The 24023-nt window shown below is 49.0% G+C and overlaps 1 protein-coding gene across 1 annotated transcript in view; it reads right to left on the bottom strand.

The window, feature by feature from the left end:
• Slc24a4 (solute carrier family 24 member 4) overlaps nucleotides 1–12324 on the bottom strand; it is a 135456-nt gene extending 123132 nt beyond the window's left edge. Inside the window, exons 1-2 of the mRNA XM_032908269.1 lie at nucleotides 11525–12324; nucleotides 9262–9372 (exon numbers count right to left, since the gene is read on the bottom strand). Coding sequence (XP_032764160.1) covers nucleotides 9262–9372; nucleotides 11525–11654 — 241 coding nt within the window. The 5' untranslated portion in view covers nucleotides 11655–12324. The remainder of the gene's footprint in view (nucleotides 1–9261; nucleotides 9373–11524) is intronic.
• Between the last annotated feature and the right edge of the window lie 11699 nt (nucleotides 12325–24023).

Below are 24023 nucleotides of genomic sequence, written 5' to 3'. Positions count from 1 at the left end.
CAGCATAGACCATGAACTGGGATGCATATCTCTCCTAACGCGCTTACTTAGGGCAACTTCATCATGGCCTATACATACCCGGCTCCTACCCCTTTTGCTACAGAATATGAAAATCAAAGTCATCTGCTTCGGCCTCACCTTAACTAAACGCTAACTGCTTGATAACTCCCTGAAGCGTAATTACTCACTGCTGTGCCAGCACTCCTGGCCGCTGTTTGTTTTCTCTCCCCCCTGAGACAGCCGTGGAGTGAGGCTTGGCTTGCTGGTAAGCATTCCTTCAGGTGTGGACATGACACTGTGACTTTCAAAAGCACCGACAGCGCCATCTGCTTAGCTGTCCTTCCAGGCTGCCCCGTCCCTTTGAGGGCAGGCTCCTTCATTCAAGTCTCTACCCCTTTACAGCAAGGATTGGGGTCCCTCTGGGCTCAGAGCTTTGTACAGAGCCGAGCAGGCAGACGGACATCTAGAAACGAGTGTTGTGCTGCGGTTTGCTTTGAGCATGGGGCTGTGCTTTTACAGAAGTATCAAAGGAAGCTATGGGGCCACAACCGAACGGGACACAGTCCCTCCTGCCAAGGGAGGGCTCCCATTCCTTCCTTGTCAGCTACCTAGTGACATTCCTTTCCTGGGGGCAATATTCCCAATGCTCCCAAGAGAAACACCAAAAGAATCCAGCATGGTTGGTTGGTTGTTGTTGTTGTTGTTTTTAAGTGAAACGCTATGTTCCAGTAATTCCCTAATAATGGGCCACATCAAACACAAAGTCCCCATCTTAAGTCTGCGACTCCCATGTGGCATCGCATGTGGAGATGGCTCCTACCCGAGGCAGCACATAGCAGTGCTTAATCATTTCCATTTTTAACCCAGGCAGGAACACTTCTCAGAGTGGAGCAGGAAGCCGAGTGGGCGCACTCTGGATTGCGGGAGGCCTGGAAGTGGAGTCAGGAACAAGGATCTGCCTGTCAGGGGGCAGCAGATGGCCCAGCGGGGAGAAAGGTTTGCTCACAGATGGCCCTGGTAGTTGGGATGATGGGGAAAAGTGCTTCTTGATTGCAAACAAATCAAGTATTAGAAACGTACCGAGAAGCAATCTGATGTTTGTTGCCGTCAGGGATCCGCGCACCTCGTTCCTCAGAGGGGCATCTAGCGGGGACGGGCTCACTTCCCCAATTTGTCTTTTCTACCCCCATTTACTATAACTATGGATCAGGATCTAGGCTCAACACTGTCCTCCCCTACTCATCTTTTTTAAAAGATTTATTTATTTTATGTATGTGAGTACACTGTTGCTCTCTTCAGACACACCAGAAAAGGGCATCAGATCCCACTACAGATGGTTGTGAGCCACCATGTGGTTGCTGAGATTTGAACTCAGGACCTCTGGAAGAACAGTCAGTGCTCTTAAATGGCTGAGACCTCTCTCCAGCCCAACCCCATGCCCCTTCTTTTTTAAAGTCGGGGTTCCATACAGCCCAGGCTAGCTTTGAACTGACTGTAGAGCCAAGCATGACCATGAACTAAGATTCAGGCATGAGCTACCACACTCAGTTTTGCGCAGGGCTGGGGAGGGAACCCAGAGCTTCAGGCATGCTAGGAAAGTACTCTACCAACCCGGCCCCATTCCCAGGCCACATTTTATAAGCTGGTTCCAGGAGGGACTTCTAAGGCAACCAAGTCATTTAGTATGACTCGTAATGGCGGACCCACCTCTCTCAGAACCCTCGGAGGGAGGATGAAGGGAATGCTGACGTCTACTGCAGACTTTGACTAATGGCAATGTGTAAACATTAGTTCATGTGTGCAAATGCAACACTCCAAAGCTAAGTGTGAACTGACGCAGGGCCAGGGCCAGGTAAGTGACTCTCCCCATTTTTTGTTGTTGTTGTTGTTATTGTTGTTGTTCAGATTTTTTCTATAAACCTAAAACTCCTCTAGAAAAATAATTATCGAGTATATTGAGTGTATTTCCCCCTCTCTCTGCTTTTTTCTCCTCTGGATGGCTTTGGTCTTCGCATCTGTAGAACAAGAGCGTTATAGCCCCTTTGTAAAGAGTTCTTAGCAGAGTATTCAGAATGTGCCCAACTCACCCAGGGCAGCACCACCGTGTGCTGGGTACCGCTTAAAAATTCCATCTGTCAAGCGGTTCAAGTCTCATAGCAGCCTAGCGGTAGGAACTTCTATCATCCTCATTACAAAAGGGAAAACTTGAAACGTTAAAGATTACATAACTTGTTCAAGGTCACATCACCAGTAAGAAGGAAGCTGGGACCCAAACCTTCGGTCTACTTTCACCACACAGACCGCCATCTCCAAGATGCGCAGACACAAGCCCTTGCAGGCGTCCGGAAATCGTAACTAGCCAGCACAACCTCTTTTTATAAGAGAGGCAGAAAAAGTCCAAATGCCAGCAGGCGGAGTCTTGGTACTGCTGACATCAGAATCCAGGCTTCTGCCTCCCAAAGACTTGGACCCATGTGACCCCACCCCACCCTCCAAGCAGCAAAAGGTGGGTGTTTAGATGACAAGTGACTGTCTTCCCCAGCTCCTCCAGATCAGCTGGCTCGACCGCAGCTCTGCCCCGGTAGCCTGTCCCTGACGCCTCCCCACACAATCCTGATGCTCCTTTTGCAGCTCTGGTTTCCTCCTCCTCTTTATTTCTCATGCCTTTTGCACCTCTGAATCCTGCACTCGGCATCTATGAGACCTATGGCCGGGGTAGTGCCCAATGGCTTCATCACCGCCTGATCCAGCCGTGTACCAGCTCCCACTGGCACACCCCGCCCATCCTAACCCAGTCTGCCACACACTTTCCTTCACACCTGCTCCACCTCCACCCAATACAGAAAAAAAGCAAGGGCAGAGTCACAAAAGCAAGTGGTTCACAGAGCACCTTCCATGCAAAACCTCCATCAGCTGCTCTGCTCCCCTGAAATGCTACAAGACCCTTCATCTTCAGCCTGCTCCTCCCAGCCTTCTTCCCAAGGACATACAGCCACTAGGCATTACAGAACGGGCAAAGAGGGGACCTTAGCAGAACACAGCGGAGGACTGAAATCTCCCAGAAGTAAGAGCAAACTCACCTCCTTTCTCCTTCACCCTACTTTTTTAAAGATTCTGGATGCCAGAAAATCACGGGGTGACAGAGCTCAAAGAGGCACTCACTCAAACTCAAACGTGGAGCTGGGTGGGGACGAGGACAGAGAAGCCTTGCTCCACACTGTTTAAAACAAAAGCAAGCAAACAAACAAACAAACACCCAAACCAAAGTAGGAAGCAAACATTTTTCTATGTAAAAAAATGTTCCAAGACAAAGTGTCTGCAGATTTGTAAATCCTCAAAGATAAGATACCGCAAACTAAGAAATGTTCGCTCCCACGAGACGAGAGTAAACGCTTAGTAAGGGGCGTGACTAGTTCACACTCGTCAAGCTCCATCAACAATGGGCGCCCAGTGCTTGTGATGCCCCAGCTCTGTCTCATCACCAGAGACGGCAGGCGGTGGGGAGGAAGCCAAGTGTGTAACTGTCCTATAACACAGGGTAGAGGATGTCTTACATGCCAATCGCCACTGCATGGCCGATGCGTGGTGATGAGTATAATCCCAGTAAGCCTGTGAACCAGATGTAGTTATTACCCCTGCATCCCGTGCTGCAGATGGGAAAGCTGAAATGCATGCACACTGTGGCTTCTGACAGCAAGCTAGGCTTTCACTGTATGTGCTCCAGAGCGGTGAGCAATATGACGGTGGGAGCTGAAAAGACACTCTAACAGCCACTAACAGCCACTGGTTTGGGGGTCTACTTAGGACTGGGTGGACAGGGACAGCCTTTAAGATGGTGCAATGATGAGCAGAAACCCATGAGAGATAAGGACAGAGAGGCCATGATGGCTGAAGCTTTAAAAGTTGCCCGTGCAATGCTCCTGTCACCGGTTCTGATTTCCAGTTCAGGCTACATTCCCCAGGAAGTGTCTCTTCCTGCAGGCCAGGCGAGAGAAGAGCCATCCTTAAACACTCCAGGTGCTACCACCAAAAGAGACCTGGAAGGAAACGTGATGGTCCCCTCTGTGGACTGAGTGGGCTCCATGGTCTCAATCCGTATGTTGAAGCCACAACCCTCTAAATGAGAGTATTTGGAGGCCTTTGGGAGTATGAGATGGAAATTAGGTATTTCCTATTAGGTATTAGGAGATTAGTATGATGGTGGGGTTCCTATAATGGATTATAAGAAGAGGAGGAGGAGGAGGCAAAGAGGAGGAGGGAGAAAAGGAAGAGGAGGGGAAAGAGAAGGAAGCTTAACACAATTAAATGTTTTCTTGCTATCATAGGAACACGCCACACAAAGGCAGCTCTCTCTAAGGCAGACAGTCCTCACTAGTCACCAGAAAAACCAGCAACTTCATTTTTAACTTCCCAATGTCCAGATCTGTGAGAAAGCATCTTTTTAGCCAAACAGCCTGAGGCATTTTGTTATAGCAGCCAGTGACAGACTCGAGGTCCCTGCCGCTCAGTACTGCTACATAGGTTTTGGCCACACCAAACCTCCTGCCTTCTGTATCACTTGCTCTATACAGACCAGGGTACCTCAACCTATGAGCCACAACCCAGTCGGAGGGGGGGTGGTGTCAGATGACCCTTTTCAGGGTCACCTAAGGCCATAGGAAAACACAGATATTTATATCACAATTCATAATTGTAATAACATAAATAAATTGATAAGAATAAGATTAGAGTTTTGAAGTAGCAACAAACACAATCTTACGTTTGGGGGGTCACCACAACATGAGGAACTGTATTTAAGGGTCACAGGAAGATTGAGAACCACTGGTCTAGATTGTGAAAAGAAATATCTAAGGCCTGGAGTCCAGATCATGCCTTCAAATCTCTGAGGGAAAATTGTGAATTTTCTATAGACATCATTGGCCAAAATTAAGTAATTATTTTCATTTCCCTATGTGTAAAATAAATAAACAAATACTTCGAAAAATTACTATTTTGAACCAATAATAACTTTTATTATTAAACATCCACAAGTGATTTTTCAGTGCTGGAGTGACTAAAGGCAGCGCCTTGTGCATGGCAGGCAAACACTTGACACCTCCAGACTAGCATTCGAACGCTGATCAACTGCCTACCTGCAAGTGCCCAGCAACACTCAAGGGCACTGCTCACCGGCATTTGGTGTACACACAACTCACTGGGGACCTTGCTAGGATGCAGATTCTGTTCTAGTAGGAGAGAGAACCAGACGATATTCCTGGTAGGCTTGTGGTGATGGCCCACGATGAACCTCTGGGCCTTGGTAGCAGCAACTCTGACTTCCTCTTGCAAACACCTCTTATGCATGGACTCTGCCACACTCCTAAACTTCTAACCCAGAGCCCCAGTCCACCTTTATCATAGCACCAGCCAGGATGAAAGCTTTGAGTGAGCTGCTCCCCAGGTCCAGTTACACTGACCAATAGGTGTTAGCCATGCTTACACCCAGATGTTGGACCCCACAGATTCTCACATTCCCAGCAACACTAACTCTCAGGTGCCCAGGCACACTGACCCCTAGGTACACACTGACCCCTAGGTACACACTGACCTCCAGGTGCACCCTGACCCCCAGGTGCACCCTGACCCCCAGGTACACACTGATCCCTAGATGTACACTGACCACCAGGTGCACACTGACCTCCAGGTGCACCCTGAGCCCCAAGTGCACCCTGACCCCCAGGTGCACACTGACCACCAGGTGCACACTGATTTCCAGGTGCACACTGACTCCCAGGTGCACACTGACCCAGGTGCACACTGACCCCAGGTGCACACTGACTCCCAGGTGCACACTGACTCCCAGGTGCACACTGACCTCCAGGTGCACCTTGACCCCCAAGTGCACCCTGACCCCCAGGTGCACGCTGACCACCAGGTGAACACTGATTTCCAGGTGCACACTGACTCCCAGGTGGAGGTTGGGGAAGCAGCTTTGCTTGCTCACTCCAGGTGCTCAGCCCATGATTGAGGCCTAAGACAATCCAGCACCCGACACTCACCTGGCCCACACAGATGACTTAGGGTCATCATGTGCCAAGTCAACCCAAGCCAACAGAACATGTCTCCGGGTTCAGATATACTCTTTGCAACAATCAGAGCCTGCAAGGACATGAGTGGCTTTTTGGGCTACAGAGATGATTCAGTGGTTAAGGGCTCTGGTTGTTCTTCCAAAGGACCTGGGTTCAATTCTCAGAACTGACATGGCAGCTTACAATTGTTGGTAACTCCAGTTTCAGGGGATCCAATATTATTACACAGACATATTTGTAGGCAAAACACCAATTCGCGTAAGGAGTGGCCGTTTGGTGACCGTCTTCCCATGCTAGCACACAATTGAGTCCTAGAGACTGGGAAAAGCTGAGTTACAGACACTTTCTAACCACTGATCACACTCTTCCAGTTACCAAGCTAAACATTTTCCTTGTTGGGAAGGTTTCTGTCACTGAAACAAAAGGCTAACCTCATCTATGCCCATGACTATGACTATTCAGAACTCTAGCAGGTCAGCTCCTCCTCCTGTATATACCAAAAAGGAAATGTGTCCTACAGAATCGACTGCGAGTCTCTGTGATCCTTCACTGATCTATGGCTTTTCTGGGTCAAGATCTTGTCTACTTTACTTGGCTGTAAGCTACTTAATAGCAGAGGTTGCCTCTTGTAACTTGCTTGGATTCCACAGTCTGTGTGGGATAGCAACTGCTTACTAAGAGGAAGGGAGGAAGAAAGGGAGGGAGGGAGGGAGGGAGGAGGGAGGGGAGGGAGGAGGGAGGAGGGAGGGAGGGAGGCTCCACCTGGCCGTGGAAGATAAGAGGCTGCGAATGGGAAGGGCATGGTCCCTGGGGTGGTTTGAAGAACAATGGCTCATTCATTCAGAATATTTAAATCTGTGGTCCTCACACTGGTAAAACTATTTGTGAAGGATTAGAAGGATTAGAAGAAGGTGTGTCATGAGCCGGACTTGAGATTTCAAAAATTTATGCAATTACCCCCATCTGTCTGTCTGTCTGTCTGTATCTGTCTCTCTCTGTCTCTCTCTGTGTCTCTCTCTGTCTCTCTCCGTGTCTCTCTCTCTGTCTCTGTCTCTGTCTCTGTCTCTGTTTCTCTCTCTCTCTCTCTGTGTGTGTGTGTGTGTGTGTGTGTGTGTGTGTCTGCCTCCTGCTTCTGGATCAAGAGGTGAGCTCTCAGCTGTTCCTACTGCCATGCCTTTGCTCCACCATCATGAACTCTCTGAAACTGTAAGCCCAATTAAACACTTTCTTTTATAAGTTGCCCTGGTCATGATGCTTTGCTATTGCAATAAGAGAGTAGCTAAGACAGCACCATAACTCAGTTAACTCAGAGACGAGACCTTCAAGAGTCACTGAACTGGCCTTTGTGCCCCATCTTATTACACCATCCCATTGACTGAGACTCTCCTATTGCTAGGCCCACTATAGACATAGTCAGCACAAAGTGTAATTTGAGTGTTAATTACTGCTAAAGACATGGGTGGTTTCTCTCACTTCCCGTGGGAGAGAACACACTGTCTTTAAAAGTCCACAGCTTAACATGTGTTCATGATTGAGTAAATGCCCCTTGTCAGGAGGCAGGACAGTGTGTTTGTGTGTGTGTGTGTGTGTGTGTGTGTGTGTGTGTGTGTGTGTGTGTGTTGGGAATGTTAATGGCAGCATGGCACCACTGCCTATGGGGTCATCAAGATGATGGAATGAATCAGGAATAGACATCCAGGCTCAGTGGGAACTACAAACACTGATTTGAACGTCCTCACTATTCCTCCAAAGTCCTTCCAGAAGGCCTCCAGGGAAAGAGAAGTTCATGGTGTTGAAAACAGCTCAGAGCAGTGGTTCTCCATCCTTCTAACACTGTGACCCTTTAATATAGCTCCTCACGTTGTGGTGACTCCCAACCATAAAGTTCTTTTTCATTGCTACTTTGTAGCTGTGATTTTGATACTGTTATAACTGTAATGTAAGTATCTGAGTTTTCTGATGGTCTTAGGTGACCCTTGTGAAAAGGTCATTCAACCCCCAAAGGGGTCACGCCCCACAGGTTGAGAAGCACTGTCTGGGAGAGCTGAGCACTAACTAACTAACTAACTAACTAACTTACTAACTAGCTAGCTAGCTAACTAACTAACGTGCTGCTTAGGCACTCAGACCAGGGTTCTTCTGAAGCCAGAGTCTGTACTAATGAGTTGTGTGACTGTGACCATCTTGTGTCTCCCCCACAGACATTTCCTAACCTAAAAAGACACTGTCTTATGGAGGCTGACATCAGAAGCCTGGAGCTCTGCATCCAAGCCTACTTCTTTGCCCAGTGGTTCCATCTCCTACACACAGCCCTTTGAAGAGCTTAGACAAATTCTTCAACCACCCAGAGTAGGCAAGCACCATTCTGCCCACATCCCAGGTTAGAAATCCCAGAAAACTGCATGATTTCCCCAGCAACTCAGTAGAAAAGTCATCTATAACACTCTCCTACCTCCCTCAGAGCTTCTGAAATCTTCGCCCTACTGTACTCTCTTCACAAAGACTCCAAGAGCTAGGTCCAGAGCAAATGCTTAGATCAGCTCTGAGCAGCAGTCATATGTCTCTGCCACCAGGTACACTCCCTCCTCCTGAGAACTGTTTGCTGGTTTAAGTGACATTTGCCTGTAGCAGAATACATCAGATGTTACCCCTAGGACCCTACCACCCCAGATACCCCAGTGAGGAACATTAAAAGAGCTTCCCAGGACAAGCACAACCCAACTACCCAAGGACTTCCATTAGAGAGGAAGGGCCCAGCAGAGTCCTCCCTTCAGCAGCCTGGCGTGTTCCCATCCTGGTAGGTCATCTCACAAAGAAAAGTCACCACAAGTTATGGATTCCTTGTCCCAAGGGGACCATCAAATGCATATGGTGAGTGAAGGGAGAAATGACAGGCACCAGGGCAGATCCAAAGAATCGAGAAAGCATGGAACATATAATGCCTTTAGAACAAAAGATAACATTTTTAGACTCTTGAATGTGACCTTCGTCGTTGCCGGATAAAGAAAGCTCTCGTGTTGCTTAGCAGCGTGGCTGACGAATGTCTATAGGTTTCATTTCAACACCACGTAGCTCCCCTTTCTCACTCAGGGTCCTAAGACCGTCTTTCCCAGCATTGGCTGGATCTGTGCACATAAGCATCAAACCCAAGCTGGGGTTAAATGGCTGCAGGGAAGGGGAGACCATGCCTTACCAGGATCTGTGCAGTTCTTAGCCAGCGGAGTCCCGTTTATCGGTGCCATCAACTTTCTATTTCGCCACGTGTCTGGCAGAACGTGTTTGCCAGCAGAAGCCGTTTTGTGGCCTGGATTGGAAGAGAAAACAGATCACAGATATTATCAGGTCAATGTGAATCTTGAGTTCTCAAAGATGACCTTACCCCAGTGCATCTAGCTAGGTTGGGCACAGATATTGGGTACTTATTTTTATTATTTTTCTTTAAATGCATCTGTGTGTGTGTGTGTGTGTGTGTGTGTGTGTGTGTGTGTGTGCACATAAGTGCAGGTGTCCACAGAGGCCAGAGGAGTCAGATCTGCCTGGAGCTGGAGTTACAGGTGGTTGTGAGGGCCCTGAAGAAGCTGCTTGGAATCGGCCTCGAGTCTTCTGGAAAAGCAGTACATGCTCTTAACCTCGAGACATCCCTCTAGCCTCGGGTTTGGCTATTTCGAGCCACATGGAGTGAGTGAGACAGTCCTTGGCAGCATGCTATCCCCTGCTTACAAACACCATCCTGCTTTCTGAATCTAATCCATTGTTTCCAGTCTCACATGGGTCACTGTGTGATCTGACCTTGGACAAGATCGAGCTGGTCTCAGCTGCCTCCACCTCTCTACCTCCTCACAACAAAAAGATTGCATTAGTAGGGAACATGAAATACTTTCTCAGTGAACTTGCTTAGGTGGTCCCCACCATGGATGCTCAAATGCGTGTGCTCAGCCAGCTGATGGCACATGACTAGGTGTGCAAACACATCACCCAGGGATCAGATTCAGTGGGTCCACCTGATGGCACATGGCTAGGTGTGCCAACACATCACCCAGGGATCAGATTCAGTGGGTCCAAGGCAGAGATTGAGAATTTGTCGAGGCTCTTCAGAGAGCTGTGTACCAAGCTCCAGGTCATCATGATGTGGTGCAGGGCGTCACACAGAGCCATGTCAGAGAAGGCATGTATGCCCCTGAGCAAAGATGATAGCACGGGAAGCTAACTCCTGATCTAGCAAATAAAATAATACAATAAAAATAATAAAATAAAATAAAAATGGTTCTAGCTTTCAGACTACACCTTAACCCCTTATCTGTCCAGATGTTGGCTGTTTCAGCTGGATAGCGATAACTCCCCAAGAATGCCTGCACCTCACAGCCTCTCTAGACATTTTGTTATTTCTTGTGTTTAATTAACCAATCGCAAAGCATTGGGTACAGAGGTGTTAAAAATAAGCTTTCTGGATTTCTTTAGAAACGAGCCACTCTCTAGCCTGCTACCCCCAAATCACAGTCTGGGGTTTTGAAAGAGAATGGTGTCTCGTTTTCTTTTTAAAAATTTAACCAGGTTTCACTTGCTTTGAACATCACTGTACATACAGATCTTTTAATGATCCCAAGATACTATGTTAATGGCCTTACTAACCACTCAAAAAAGCGCCCTCCCTCCTGTGCCTCTGGCTAAGTTGACAACATTTATTTCACGGGGCGGGGAGGGGGCACCCCAAACGTTCACAGCACCCAGTTCTGAAATGTCTAGGCAGTAAACATTCTTTAAAGGCTAAACGGGAGCCCAAATCACCCCGAAATAAATATTTCATAAGTTTCTTCCTTTTCCCCACTCCGCCTGAAATTTGCATGTCTTAACAGACTCCCAGGTTGCCTTCTGCTTGGAGGAGTGCGGATCACGGCTCTGCTCTCCAGCCCTCCCTTTCCGTGGGGATTAAGCAGAGTTGAGAGAAGGGATGCTGGAACATGGCAGCAATCTCTCGCGGGGACAGACTGCCTCGCTCCGTTTAAGGTTGGGGAGGACCAGGCATTTGGACGAGAGCAGGTGCAAAGGGGAGGGCAGAGACCAGACTGAGAATCTGGGTCTCTGAGGGTTGGAGCACAAGCTTTGCAGCTATGCAGAATAGGAAAGCGGACTGTTCAGTTTTACACATCCTAAAGGAGGAGAATCTACCCCTGGGCTGCCATGAGTTGCCCATTGCCCGCACACTCCAGGGACAAAGGTAGTGCAGGTTTTGGTCCCAGTAGCACACCTACAGCCGCGTCCCGAACCCCCAGGGAGCTCGAGCAATTCAGCGGAACCTTCGCCACAGTCCAGCGCGTGGCTCAGCACTCCTAGGTGAGCACTACCCGCCGGGCGGGGAGGGAAAACCCTGGGGATCAATCTGACAGGGTAGAAGCTGGAGCTGTCCCAGCTGAAGACCCCCAACTCCTCGGGTGGAGAACATCCTTCCCCACACCTACCCAAGCTTCCAAAGAGGCCGGAGGCACAGCACACCAGGGCGAGCACAGCGCACACGAAGCCAACTTGCTGCGGCAGCATCTCTCGCCTCCGGCGAACTTTGCACTGCCGGATGAGTCCACGGAGCGCCATCTCCGTCTGCCCGGTGTCCCTGGAAGAAGATCCCGAGCTTCAAGGGTTGGAGCGCTGTCTGTGGCCCAGCGGCGTTGGGGCTGCAGCGGGGTGAGCAGCTCAGAGACAAGTGGCTCCGGGAGATAGCTTCATGGTCCGCGAGCAAGGCAGGCACGGGTAGTCCGGATGGGAATACCAGAGGAGGGGGCGCACTGCACGGCCGGAGCTCAGAGTTCCGCGCGGGGCGTGCGCGCTGCTCGCACCATGACTCCGTGGCGAGGAGACGACGCCTGCACGGTGGCGCTGGCGGCCCTGCTGGTCGGCTTGGCGCAGTCCGGGCGCTTGGAGCCGCTACCTGCCCACTGCTTCTCGGCGCGCTCGGAGTCCACCGGGAGCAATCAGTGCTTGGAGAGCGCCCCCGCGCCCCGAGCCGCCGCGCCCACTCGCAGCATCCTCCTTGTCCAAGTTTAGCCCCGACCGCCCCGGTTGCCCGCCCGCGAGGCTCCTCTGCTCGGAAAGCAGGGCCCGGGCAGCCAAGTGCGTGCAGGAGGACCACGCGCAGCACTCGCGGGACTCGAGACCCACTCGGCCAGCGACCACAGTTTGGGCCCTCCTGCAGGCGAACTGTCCCCGGGAACTTTCTCTCTGGCTCCTCAGCGGCCAGCGCCTGCGTCTGCGAGGCCGTGGCGCCTCCCGCAAGCTGCTCTCGGCTCCCTACTCCTCCCCTCCCTCCTGCCCGCCTCTCATTCCCCCCCCCCGCACGTGTACACCTCCCCTAGGGCGCTCTCCCAGTGCGCTTCTCCCTTCCCCCAAGGGAGGCCCAACTACTGACCAATATAATCCCCTTTCCTTGCCTACCCCCCTTTCTCTCCCTGTAACCCTACAGAGCCGAAATGAGTCCTCAGCATCTGTGGTTGCTGTAAGGTGGAACAGGTTATGGCATCACCAGGGACTCTCGGAACCAGGGTTTCAGTAGGGCTCTCATACCGGTCCCGGCTCCCCACGAGCCCCCAGCGACCCAAGGCGGTCACCACTACCGCCCCGAGGTCGCCAATGCACAAGCAGCGTAATTGCTCGCTCAGTGCTAACAAACAGGCTTGCACCAAGCCAACCCATGCCCCCCGGGACCGGTTCCTGCCAGGATCTCTGGGCCAACGGGGGACCTGTGTGGCGGGGGCGCAACACCAGCGACGAAATGCTGTTAATCTGACAGAGGGAGAAACCCCGCAGTTCTGCGGCTCTACCGCCAACAGTTGGGAGCTTTTGATGTTTTGCAATCTTACAGCTTCACAAGGCTTTCTGGTTTGGGTTTGTTTTTCCACCTCCCTTCCTTTTGGCTCTCTAGCGTAAGTCGCTATTAAAATGTGGGCTCATTGAAATTTCCGAAGAGCGACGGAGTTGTCATCCAGGTGCAAATACGTGAAGGGGACCTTTAATCGGGAAGAATCTCAAATGCAGACTTCTCTTTCGGTTTCTACCCTGTGCTGATTTAGGGGTTAAGTTCACTTAAAACCATTTTTGGATCAAAGCCAACTTTGTTTAATTAAATAAATACATACCCACCATGTGTGGGCTCTGTGCCAAGTGCCATCCAGCCTAGAAACAAAACAACAGCTACAGCAGCAGCAATAGCAACAACAACAACAACAACAACAACAACAACAACAACAACAACAACAACGTGTATTAAGACCCAGTGTCTGCTTTCAAGGAACCCTGAATTAAAGGGGAGCCTGACCCTCAGATGCATGCCTGCTAAGTGGGATTTTGAAAGTGTTTTGCAGAGAGCGCCAAGCATTCTCCCGCTGCTCTTTAGACTACAGCGAGGTCCACAGCAGCGAGTCATTGCCTGGGAGCTTAGGAGACAGGCAGACCACACAACTCCACCCTTAAACATCTTGAGCTAAAATGTGCATTTTAAACCAGATTCCCTAGAGACCTTGAGCACAGTCAAGTGTGAGGACTTCCCTTCTGGGGACTGTCCTAAATACCTACTCTAGCTGGCCACTACCTGCAGGATTCCTTTGTACTTCCTAGGCAAGGGTATTTTACATTTGTTAGCCAAGCAGAGGGACACAGGTGAGAGGTACTGGCAGGGCTGGGGTGGGGATGGGGTGGTGTACCATTGTTTGCAGCATCTTCCTTTATAGACTGTGCAGTTGGTCAGGGGAATGGGTGAGTTTATTAAGTATGGGGGTGGGGACGACACAATAGAAGAACAAAGAGCAGGCAGGCAAAGTAGGTAGGTGGATAAGTAGCAAAACACGGTCAAATCTGAGATACAAAGTTGGGGAAGTCGAGGCAGGCAATTGAGTGTTCCCTTCATGGATGTGCTTTGAGATCTTGGTGCCCACTGCAGGCATTTTTATATTATGGGATAAACAACAGTTAACATCTGTCGGAAAGGGGTTGCCTCTGAGCTGCTTTGAGGACACAATGGTTTTATTCTTGGGCATTTTGCTGTTGTTCTCCCTGCAACCCACCTTGCCCTGCCCCCACCCATCACAGAGTTGGAGAAGAGTATCCCTTCCCCAGATAAGGGATCTCGAGATGGAAACACGGTTGGTTCTGAAGTAGGGAATCACAGCCGCATCTCCAACTTCTCAGAGAACTCAAACAGCACTGGATAACTTGCCAATGTAATGGACATTTCAAGGCTACTGAGGGCATGGGCTTAAACCCAATCACATGGAGAGCCCTAGAGGGTATGAACCAGAAAGCCCTGGGAGGGCCTTGTGTAGAACAATCCGGGATTCTGTTGGCTCCGTAGTGGTGTCTCTTCAGTTTGGTGCTAGCTACCAAACCCACACACACTTGTGACGGAAAAACTTTACAGACATACGTACAATTCCCCCCGTTGGCTGCACTAGACGAAAATGAGTTTATCAACAATGAAGAGAAAAAAACTGTTAAATATGCAACTTAGAAAGCTGCTTGGCAAGGGCCCTTGACACCCAGTTTAAGACAGAGGAAAGCATTGACAGATAGTTCACCTATGCCTGGTGTGGAAACAAGTAAATAAACAATTAGGCCCATCAGCCTGTTTCTAAGATTTAAAGCCAAAACTGTGCCTCAGTGAGTTCACACAGGACTAATGAAAACAGAAAGTTTTGAGTCCGGTTTTCGACTCCAGGTCAAGGGAGTCGTTAGCTTTCCACCTGGAAACAGAACACTTCTTTCTCTTTGACATTTTTCAACTGCTTTCAGTTAATAGTTAGGATCCTTGGAACAATCTCACATGCAGAAATTGATTCCTTTTATTTGACAGTTTAAAAAGCAATTCGTTTGAAATTGTACCTTTTTTTTTTTTTTTTTTTTTTTGGCTTCATTTAAATAGTGCCCATTACCAAATAGCCCCGGCAACAGCACACTAATGACTCAGCCTGCGGAAGAGAGAATTGGATATTATGTACCTTTCAAATTGGAAGCATTCAGGAGTGCTTCCTAAATAAGCCAGGCAGCCAGCACAAATGGAAAGTACTTCCCTGGGTTTATCTTGAGCCCTGGCATCAATGCCACTGGACTCCGAGTGTCTCTTTCTGCAATAGTGCATTTTCTTTTTATTTGACACGGTAGAAGGTGTCCACACAGTCGGACGGTTTTTAGCTATTTGAATAGGTGGCTCAGTTGGTGGGTGGTGGGGACAGTGCTGTTTTTCCTTTAAAATCATTTTCTAACACATAATAAATCCTATTTCACTAGCATTTTACTCAGGGTTTTAAAGTTTGCTGGAGTGACCTTCTCTATGACTTCTCTAAATTTATTTCCTTTGGTGGGGGGACATATGCATGTGCATCCATATGTGTGCACTCGAGTACAGAGATTCATATCGGGTGTCTGTTACTTTCCACCTTCCCCCCACTTTTAGACAGAGTTGAGATCTCGCCGAACCTAGAGCTCACCCCTTTGAGCTAGTCTGATTGGCCAATGAGTGTCAGAGGTCCAGTTGCCTACTGTCCCCTGCCACCTCCGGTACTGGGACTGGATGCCAACACACCTGACTTATATAGAGGTCATGTGTGCTGGGGATTTGAACTTGGGCATTCACACTTTTATAGCAAGCACTTTACCCACTGAGCCATCCTCCCACCTTCCTCTGAGACTTCTAATTCTTCCCACCTTGGCCAGGCAATGGTTCTCAAACTCTCTTGTGCCTCAGAATCCCCTGGAAGGTTTGTTAAAACCTACCCTGCTGAGCCCTACCCAAATTTCTGCTTCAATCATCCTGGTAAGGCCTGAGTATTTATTTCTAGCACCTTCCTAAGTAAAACAAATGCTACCTATCCTGGGCCCACACTGAACCGGGGGGCCAGGTTATATTGTGGGAATAAGTTCATGCTATTTGTCTGTCAAGAGCAGTGTGTCAAGAGGTGGGGCCACATGGGTGCCTGGGATCAGCCACAGCAGCAAACATTGTTCCTTGTCATGCCAAGCGGGACAAGGGACCTTCAGACTCCTGTGCTGGCTACAAATATTGTAACCTAGAAGTGACCTATTGACCAAGGTTAGAGTGAATTACTGGCCTCACCAAGTCCCAAGGACTTCCAGAAGTACCGTTGGAGCTGCTGGATTCCAGCGCCATAATAGACCTTCTAGGGTCACCTGTATCTGTGTAGAGCTTCCCCTCCTCCTTGCCTTCTGAGACTCTTTCTTGCCTCCCCCTGCCCCTGCTGGTTGGTCCCACTCTGTTCCAAGGGGCCCTAGTGCACATCTCTATGGTAGCATGTCTGTCACAGCTCAGTCTTCTCCCAGTGAGTGACGGCTTACTATCTTATCAGCAGTTCGTGGTGCCCAGCTCATACAGAACAGGGAGACACATTTTTTGACTACACTCAGAGGAGATAAAGAATGTCTCCCTGACAGCTACTCTTACCATCACTTCAGCACCAGCCCAGATTCCTACCCATCTCCACAGTCAAGGTCATCAGGGACCTGTGGCTACATCTCAGTGGACCTGGGCACTGCCACATACCCCTTCTTACAACGGTCACATCCGTAACTTACTTAACAAAGCTGCTTCCCTTAAATAAAGGCGTGTAGTTGTTAAGTACTTTGTAAACTTGCCCCGTCCGGTTCTTGTGATTCAAATGCAGAAACAATCAATGCCCATGGTCACTCTTTGTTCAGAAGACACTGGCGAGGCACCTAATAACTGAACAGTTATACATCTTCCATACTATAACCTACCCATAATCTCTCATCAGAAGGACTGGCGGACCATAGCAATGAGAGTCAGCACCAGAGTGCCAAAGAGAACATGCAGCCAGACCAGGAGATGGCTCAGTGGATAAAGTGCTTGCTGTGCAAGGATGAGGACCTGAGTTTGGATAACAAATAAGATGGTTAGGGCTGGAGAGATGGCTCAGTGGATAAGAGCACTGGCTGCTCTTCCAGAGGACCCAAGTTTCTAGTATTCACATCAGACAGCTTGTGACCTCTTATGACTTTTGCTCCACGGGGTTCAATCCTGTCTTCTGGCCATGCATGCATGTTCTCTCTCTCTCTCTCTCTCTCTCTCTCTCTCTCTCTCTCTCTCTCTCACACACACACACACACACACACACACACACACACACACACACACACAGAGATAGAGAGAATATAATGTGTAAAAAAAATGACAGCAAGGACCAGCACCCAAGCTATCCTCCAGCCTTCACATGCACACCATAGCATTCATGCACATAAGCTCACACACACGTCACACCCGATATGAAAATGATAATGCAACAGTCATCAAGAGCAGTACAGGTTTGGAAGTCCAGGTTCCTCACTGTCACTCAGGGCCCCAGGTCCCTTCTACCTTGTGGTTCTTCCATCTGCTTGGATGTTTCACCTACCGGATCACAGCTGTCTCAGCACCACACCTGGGACGTGTTAATAGGGCTGTGGAGGAGAGAGGGACAGAGGAACATCCTGCGCCATAAGTCCCAGATTCAGAAGTACCCTATGACACTTCTTACATTCCACCAGTGGGAACTTGGTCACATGACTGTACTTACTTACAGAGTGGAGATTAGAAAATGTCTAGCGGATCAGCTTAGCACAGGGAGGCTTCTGTTACTTTAAGTGGACCACCACCTACCTCCACTAAGATATCGATTTATGATCGAGTGCCCAGACCTGAGCTTCCTTCCTCCATGTACCTGCCCCAGGTCCTCTGCTCACCTGACTCCTGTCACCCAAGGCAGGGAGACGATCTCAGGTCCAGTGGCAAGAGCTATTTGGCAAGGGGTTTGGCTCCAATTTAGAGTCCTGATCGTGCTGTTAGACATGTCTCTTCCTGCTCAGTACAAGCTGTGACAACGGCACAAAGGCCAGCCTTCCCTTTATGATCAGTGCCCTATCTGGCCAAAAGCAAGGGAGGCTTTGGGGTTTGATCTTTAGCCAGTACGCTCCGTTACGTTTTCATATTTCTTCATTTCCTTGTTACAGCTCAGGAATCAAAAGCTCTGCCTCTCTGTTTGTCTGTGAGAGCCTTAACACGTGGGTGAGAATGAGGATGGTATAAAGAAGAAAGAAGACACCAGGAGGGGTTGGGGATTTAGCTCAGTGGTAGAGCGCTTGCCTAGCAAGCACAAGGCCCTGGGTTCGGTCCCCAGCTCCAGAAAAAAAAAATTAAAAAAAAAAAAAGAAGACACCAGGAAAGAGGGGCAGAGAGGATGCTGGAGGGACTATCCCAAGGGCAGTGTCTGCATATAGGAATTGCTAACCAAGCTAGAATGCAGGAGAGAAGCTCTCCACTTAGATCAGGCATACATTGGCCAGCCACTCCCCTCTGGAGCCAGTACCATGCCCTGAGCCTTTCACGGGCCCCACGATTTTCAGGGACTTGTGTCTGTTCTGAGTTTTAACGAAGAAACATTTCACTTTCCCTATTTTGAGGTCTCCATGGTGGGCATCCCTGCTCACTCCCACTCTGAGGATGGCAAGCCAGGAAGGCAGGTTGTGACAAAACTCTGCACACTGAAATGTTGCATTTTGGACATGGGCTACTGCCTGGGTAACCCTAGCAGTTCCCTGTGGCATCTGGGCAGAAATGCTATTCCATTGTCCAGAAAGTGGGGGCAGTCAGCCCAAGCGGCCAGCTCGGGCAACCATCTGCAGAGAGCTCGCCAGGTACTGGGCCAGCACTTGCCAGACCCACAAGCTTGTGTCCCCATCTAGAGAACTGGGAGTACTTTGGTTGTTACCCAGTTTACATCAGAAACTCCGAGCTGAGCAATTAAACAGTTGCAACCAGGTTTGGTCCCTTAGGGAAGGTGTTTGGATTCCATTAGACTCGGTACTTAGCTCGGGGCATTGTTATGGGAACTCCAGCCACCATCAAACCTCACTGACTTAAAGAGTTTACTTCAAACTGGGAGTATAGCAACTGGTTGTGGAATCACCCTTGTTCCTTTTATCCTGTGACTACGCCATCTTTAACAATATGGCTTCCAGGGAAACACGCCCATCTGTAGAGGCTGCAGTGGGAGAAAGAATGGACAGAAACTCATGGGAAGGTTTTGATGGGTTGGATCTAGATGTGGTGACCCTTCTGCTCTCAGGGGTTGGACTTCAACCACCTGGCTACGGGATGGGAAACGAAACCTAAGATGAGAGGAGGGTTTTCTGCCATGCACAACCATCTTGCTGGGGCCTCCACAAGATCCATTACAACCACAGAACACACTGATCTGTCCTCGCCCTGGGACAGAGCGTCACCGCAGCCCTTGATTGATATCCATCTACTCATTGAGTCTTCCTGACTCTACAGGCTGAGTCCCATCAAGAGCACCCTTGGCAGATGTTGGAGGCCAAGGCTCTGAATACTTAAGCAACTTGCCCAAAGTTACGCAACTCTAAGTGACAAAGCTTGGGTCTAAGATTCCTGTCCTTAATCATCTTGCCAACCATGAGCCTCCTCATCCTAACCTTCTTCTTATATAAGGGAAAAAACTGAGGCCAAGAGGTACAGGACAAGGAGATACACTGTACGGTCCAGTGTTCGAATGTGTGATGCACACTTGTTCCAGGGAACGAGCAGAGACTGATGCTGGCCGCAGACGTAGACCGGTATTAAAGATCGCACACGCCTCTTGAATGCTGGGTTCCAACTTTGGTTGGATGCACTCTGCCATCCTTGCATGGAGGCCAAAAAATGAGTTGAAGGCCAGGATCAACCCAGATGCAGCCCATTTAAAAATAAATTAGCAAACAACAACTCTTTGGGGGAATTTTTTTAAAGGCCCAGAGGAGATTTAGCGGTAGCTTGCATAACAGAGTACCCCCAAAGTAATGCTAATACTTTAATGGCTGTTATGCAATGGGATGGGTCTGAATGATTCAGCGTTTTAATTTAATTTAAAGGATTTCTGATGGATGCTCTTGGTTAGCTTTGGGGACTGCTCTTTGCCCCCTCCTTCCCTTTAAACCAGGTTTAAAAGACAAAATCTGGAACAAATTCTTATGTGCTACTAGATGGAACAATTCCAGGTAGGAAAATGCGAATACTTTGAAGATCTTGAAGCGGGGACAGGAAAGAGCTCCGTGGTTCTCGGAGCAGAATAGCTTTCTGTCCTTCCCATCACCAGAGGCTAAAACCATCCTCCTGTAGGTCACGCATGTGAGTAGTCATGAGGCCATTCAAGCCCAGAGAATGCTAATCCCTCGGGCTGCTGGTAAATATAGTATATAAACTTATTATTACCATTGTGTTTCAAAGGCCAGCACTCAAAAGGCAGCAGATGGCAGAAAGGTGGACGTCAGAACTTTGCCTTAGAAGTCCTTTCTGACGCGTCTCACTGGGTGTGCCTTGGTTCCTAGACATCTTCTCTCAGTCACCTTGGGCTCTCTCTCTCTCTCTCTCTCTCTCTCTCTCTCTCTCTCTCTCTCTCTCTCTCTGTGGTGTGTGTGTGTGTGTGTGTGCTTGCATTTGTGTGTGTGCTTGTGTGTGTATGTATGTGTGTATGTGTATGTGTTTGTGTGTTTGTGTGTGCTTGTGTGTGTATGTGTGTATACATGTGTGTATTTGTGTGTTTGTGTGCTTGTGTGTGTATGTGTGTATACATGTGTGTATTTGTGTGTTTGTGTATGTATGTGTGTGTGTTTGTATGTGTGTACTTGTGTGTGTGTGAGTATGCGTGTGTATTTCTGTGTGTGCGTGTTTGTGTGTGTGTTTGTGTGTATGTGTTTGTGTGTGTACTTGTGTGTGTGTTTGTGTGTGTGTGCTTGTGGAGTGTGTGTTTGTATGTGTGTGTGTGTTTGTGTGTGTGTGTGTGTGTGTTTATGGTGTGTGTGTGTGTGTGTGTGTGTGTGTGTGTGTGTGTGTATGAGTGTGCTGGGCTCTGTAACAGAAGGAGGCAGAAGTCCTGCTATCTACTCCTCAGCCTCCTGGCTCCGGAGTTTACACAGAGGCAGCCCATGGTGAGCAGCCTGTGTCATTGAGCAAGAGAGGACTGTGTGCCCTTGAATGATGATTTAATAAATGGCGCCGTGGTGACCTGTAGGAGACAGACATTTGGATACGGCAGTAATTTTGTCACTACCATGGAGCATCGATATTCAGGAGATGAGTTTCATAATGGAAAGCCACATGGTGACTTTTAGAATGTTCATGCCAGGCCTGGGAGAGAAGTTAAGGATGCAAGGGCCCTCCTGAGAGAGAGAGTCACTGCCCCCCCAACCCCTGCCACCCTTGTTTTCCATGGCCTCTTCCTTTTTTGTCACTTAGACCCTCTAATTCCTATCAAGGCATTATAGTCTCATCTGGGATGGCCTCATCTCCAAATTCTACAGAACCAAATTTAATTTTCACAGTTTTGGGCCCACTACGTTCTGTCCTCTTGGGGGATGTGGACAGCATGTGAATGGTGCTGAGAAGACTCATGGGAGAAGCGTCTTTGTGCTTTGCTGCATTTGGCGTTTGCAAACCTGTATCACCTGGGATCCTTTTGCTCCTCCTCCCACTCAGTATCTCTATAGAACTGGAATGTAAAGAATATGAATACAAAGTTGTCACTGAACCCTACAGACAGGGAAACTGAGGCTCAGGGAAGGGGCATGACATTCTCAGGGTCACAGTGAGGCAGTTGTGAAGTCGGATATCTGAGCTTGATCTGCTATTTCAGAGGCGAGCAGAAGGCACAGCCCTGTGTGTGAGAGGCTAAGGGTAGGTCATCACCTACTACCTGGGTTTAATGTTCCCTTCTGTCTTGGATCTTCACAACTTGGAGCCCTGATAGACTTGGAAGTCTCATCTGAGATCTGAGATTCTGAGGGCCTGAAGTCTGATGGAGACTTCAGTCAGACCTGCTCAGGACAAGCAACAAGGGCAAGCCTACCTCCTGGGGAGCCTCTTGGAGTTCCTGGTCACTCTAGCTGGTATCTGTGGGAAGACCTGATGGGCTATCCCTTAGGAGGATAGACAGCAGACAAGCCCCACCCCAGGACAGCAATGTTCTGGTGGCAGTGAATGGAGTAAGCCGAGGGTCCCCCAGGGTGGCAGGTGTTCTATACAAGTAACCCTAAGTGATTGTCACTTGTTTACAATTTTCCAAAGATGATCGTCTCCATACCTCCCCACGCTCTAACGTCTGGCTAGCAGCTAAGTGGGTAACCTCTCCACCACTTTACAACAGTACCCATCCCCCAACCGGGTGTTGGCATTTTCTCCAATGTACTCTGTGAGCCTTTCCTGAACTTCCTGAGGCCATGAGTGTCCTTTGGCGCATTGCTAAAGACACAGAAATCATGTGACCATCTGCTCAGAAGTCAAGGAATGCTAAGGGTTGCTAAGAGGTTGAAAGAAAATGGTCTGAGCCCCCCTCCCCCACACACACTTGGGGGAAAAAAGAAGAGAGAACAAACAGTCTTGCCCTGCTTCTGAAGATGTGGAAGTCATGGACACTACTATGTGTGGGTGAGACTGGGGACAAAAATAGCTCCTTTGATAGAAAAGAAAACAGCCATGCCTTGAGCAGGGTCCTAGGCTGATTTGGTGACATCAGGCTGAGTCTCTACTTTCCTCAGCAGAGAAATACAATTCCTACATCCCGGAGACCCTATGAATGCAGGCCCAGCAAGGGCTCTGCAGTGTGGCAAACTGTCCAAATGGTCAACAGACACAGGGCTGACCTCAGGAAGAACTGCTCAGTACTCAGGCTTTGCAGGAGAACGCCAAGGTCGACCACCGTGATCGCCATGGGCTCAGGATGGGAGCTGCTGGGACACACGTATGAAAGCACTTTTATTTCTCAGACAAGCCCTAATTCTTGCTCTGTTCCGTCACAAGCTGTGTGACACTAGGAGTGACTTATGTCACTTCTGAGATCCTGAGGCTCCTTGTTTCTAATCGATGATAGCAGAGTCCTGTGAACTCTTCCTATAGTAAATGAATGCAAGAATGGAGTGAGCTGCAACTGCCTGATCCCCACGAGCTGTTATGGGCACCCCTCTGAGGGGATACCAGAACCCCACTTCTCAGCAGCTCACTTTCCTCTCTAATCACTGGGCCTCTCAGCTTTGGCTCCAATCCCCTAAATTGGGAAATGTTCAACAGCAGATTGTTTACATTGTGTATTCAGAGTAGGAAGTGGTGTTTGAGGAGTGTTGCTATGGAAACAGTGAAGTGAGGAGGCAGCTAACTACGAAGAGAAATAATCCAATATTAACACGTACAAGCTACGCTCTTGGGCTGTTGTAAATGAAATATCACATTACTGGGCAGGTGGCCACTGACTGTGTGCCTGGTCTTTTCTTAAAAGAATAGGAAGAAACTACCTCACTCGTCTATCTAGCTCGTTAAACAGGGCAACAAGGGCTCCTGATTCTGCAGGAGTTGAACCTTCAGACGCATGGTTCTCGCGTATTGTTACCAGAGGACTCATTTGAAAAGAACCAGAGATTCCACTGTCATTGCCCACCCCTCCCTAGTCCCAATTTCCAGTAGAAAGAGACTGTGGACAACACGTCATGTCACTTAGAAGGAAGTTTGGACGAAGTCAGGGGTCTGTTTTTGCACAGCATTATGGATGGCTTAAATGGGAGTCACAGCGTCTGTAGCGTGAGAGTCTACTGACTAGGAAATTAAAGCTCCTCCACTGTTAATGAATTGGCCACACTGCCAGATTAGTCGATTGTCCCATTAAAGTCTGCACAGATACACCTGCTGCTGAATTCATTGCACTGTAAGTCACGGACAGCCATTCCACCGGATATCGCACCGCTGAGAGCCAGTGATGCAGATCCTTCCCCAGAGTGCAGGATTCCCAGCTGAACTTCGCAGGGATGTTGAATGGCAGCCTTCCATAGTCTTCCTAAGTAATTGTATCTGGCTTTACATACACCACACACCAGAAACCTTCAATACTCATCTACGAAGTGACCTTGATTGTGTGCCTTTTGGAA

This window comes from Rattus rattus, chromosome 7 (assembly GCF_011064425.1).
Source record: "Rattus rattus isolate New Zealand chromosome 7, Rrattus_CSIRO_v1, whole genome shotgun sequence".
In the NCBI taxonomy this organism is placed as follows: domain Eukaryota; kingdom Metazoa; phylum Chordata; class Mammalia; order Rodentia; family Muridae; genus Rattus; species Rattus rattus.
This window is presented reverse-complemented; position numbering and strand designations above follow the sequence as displayed.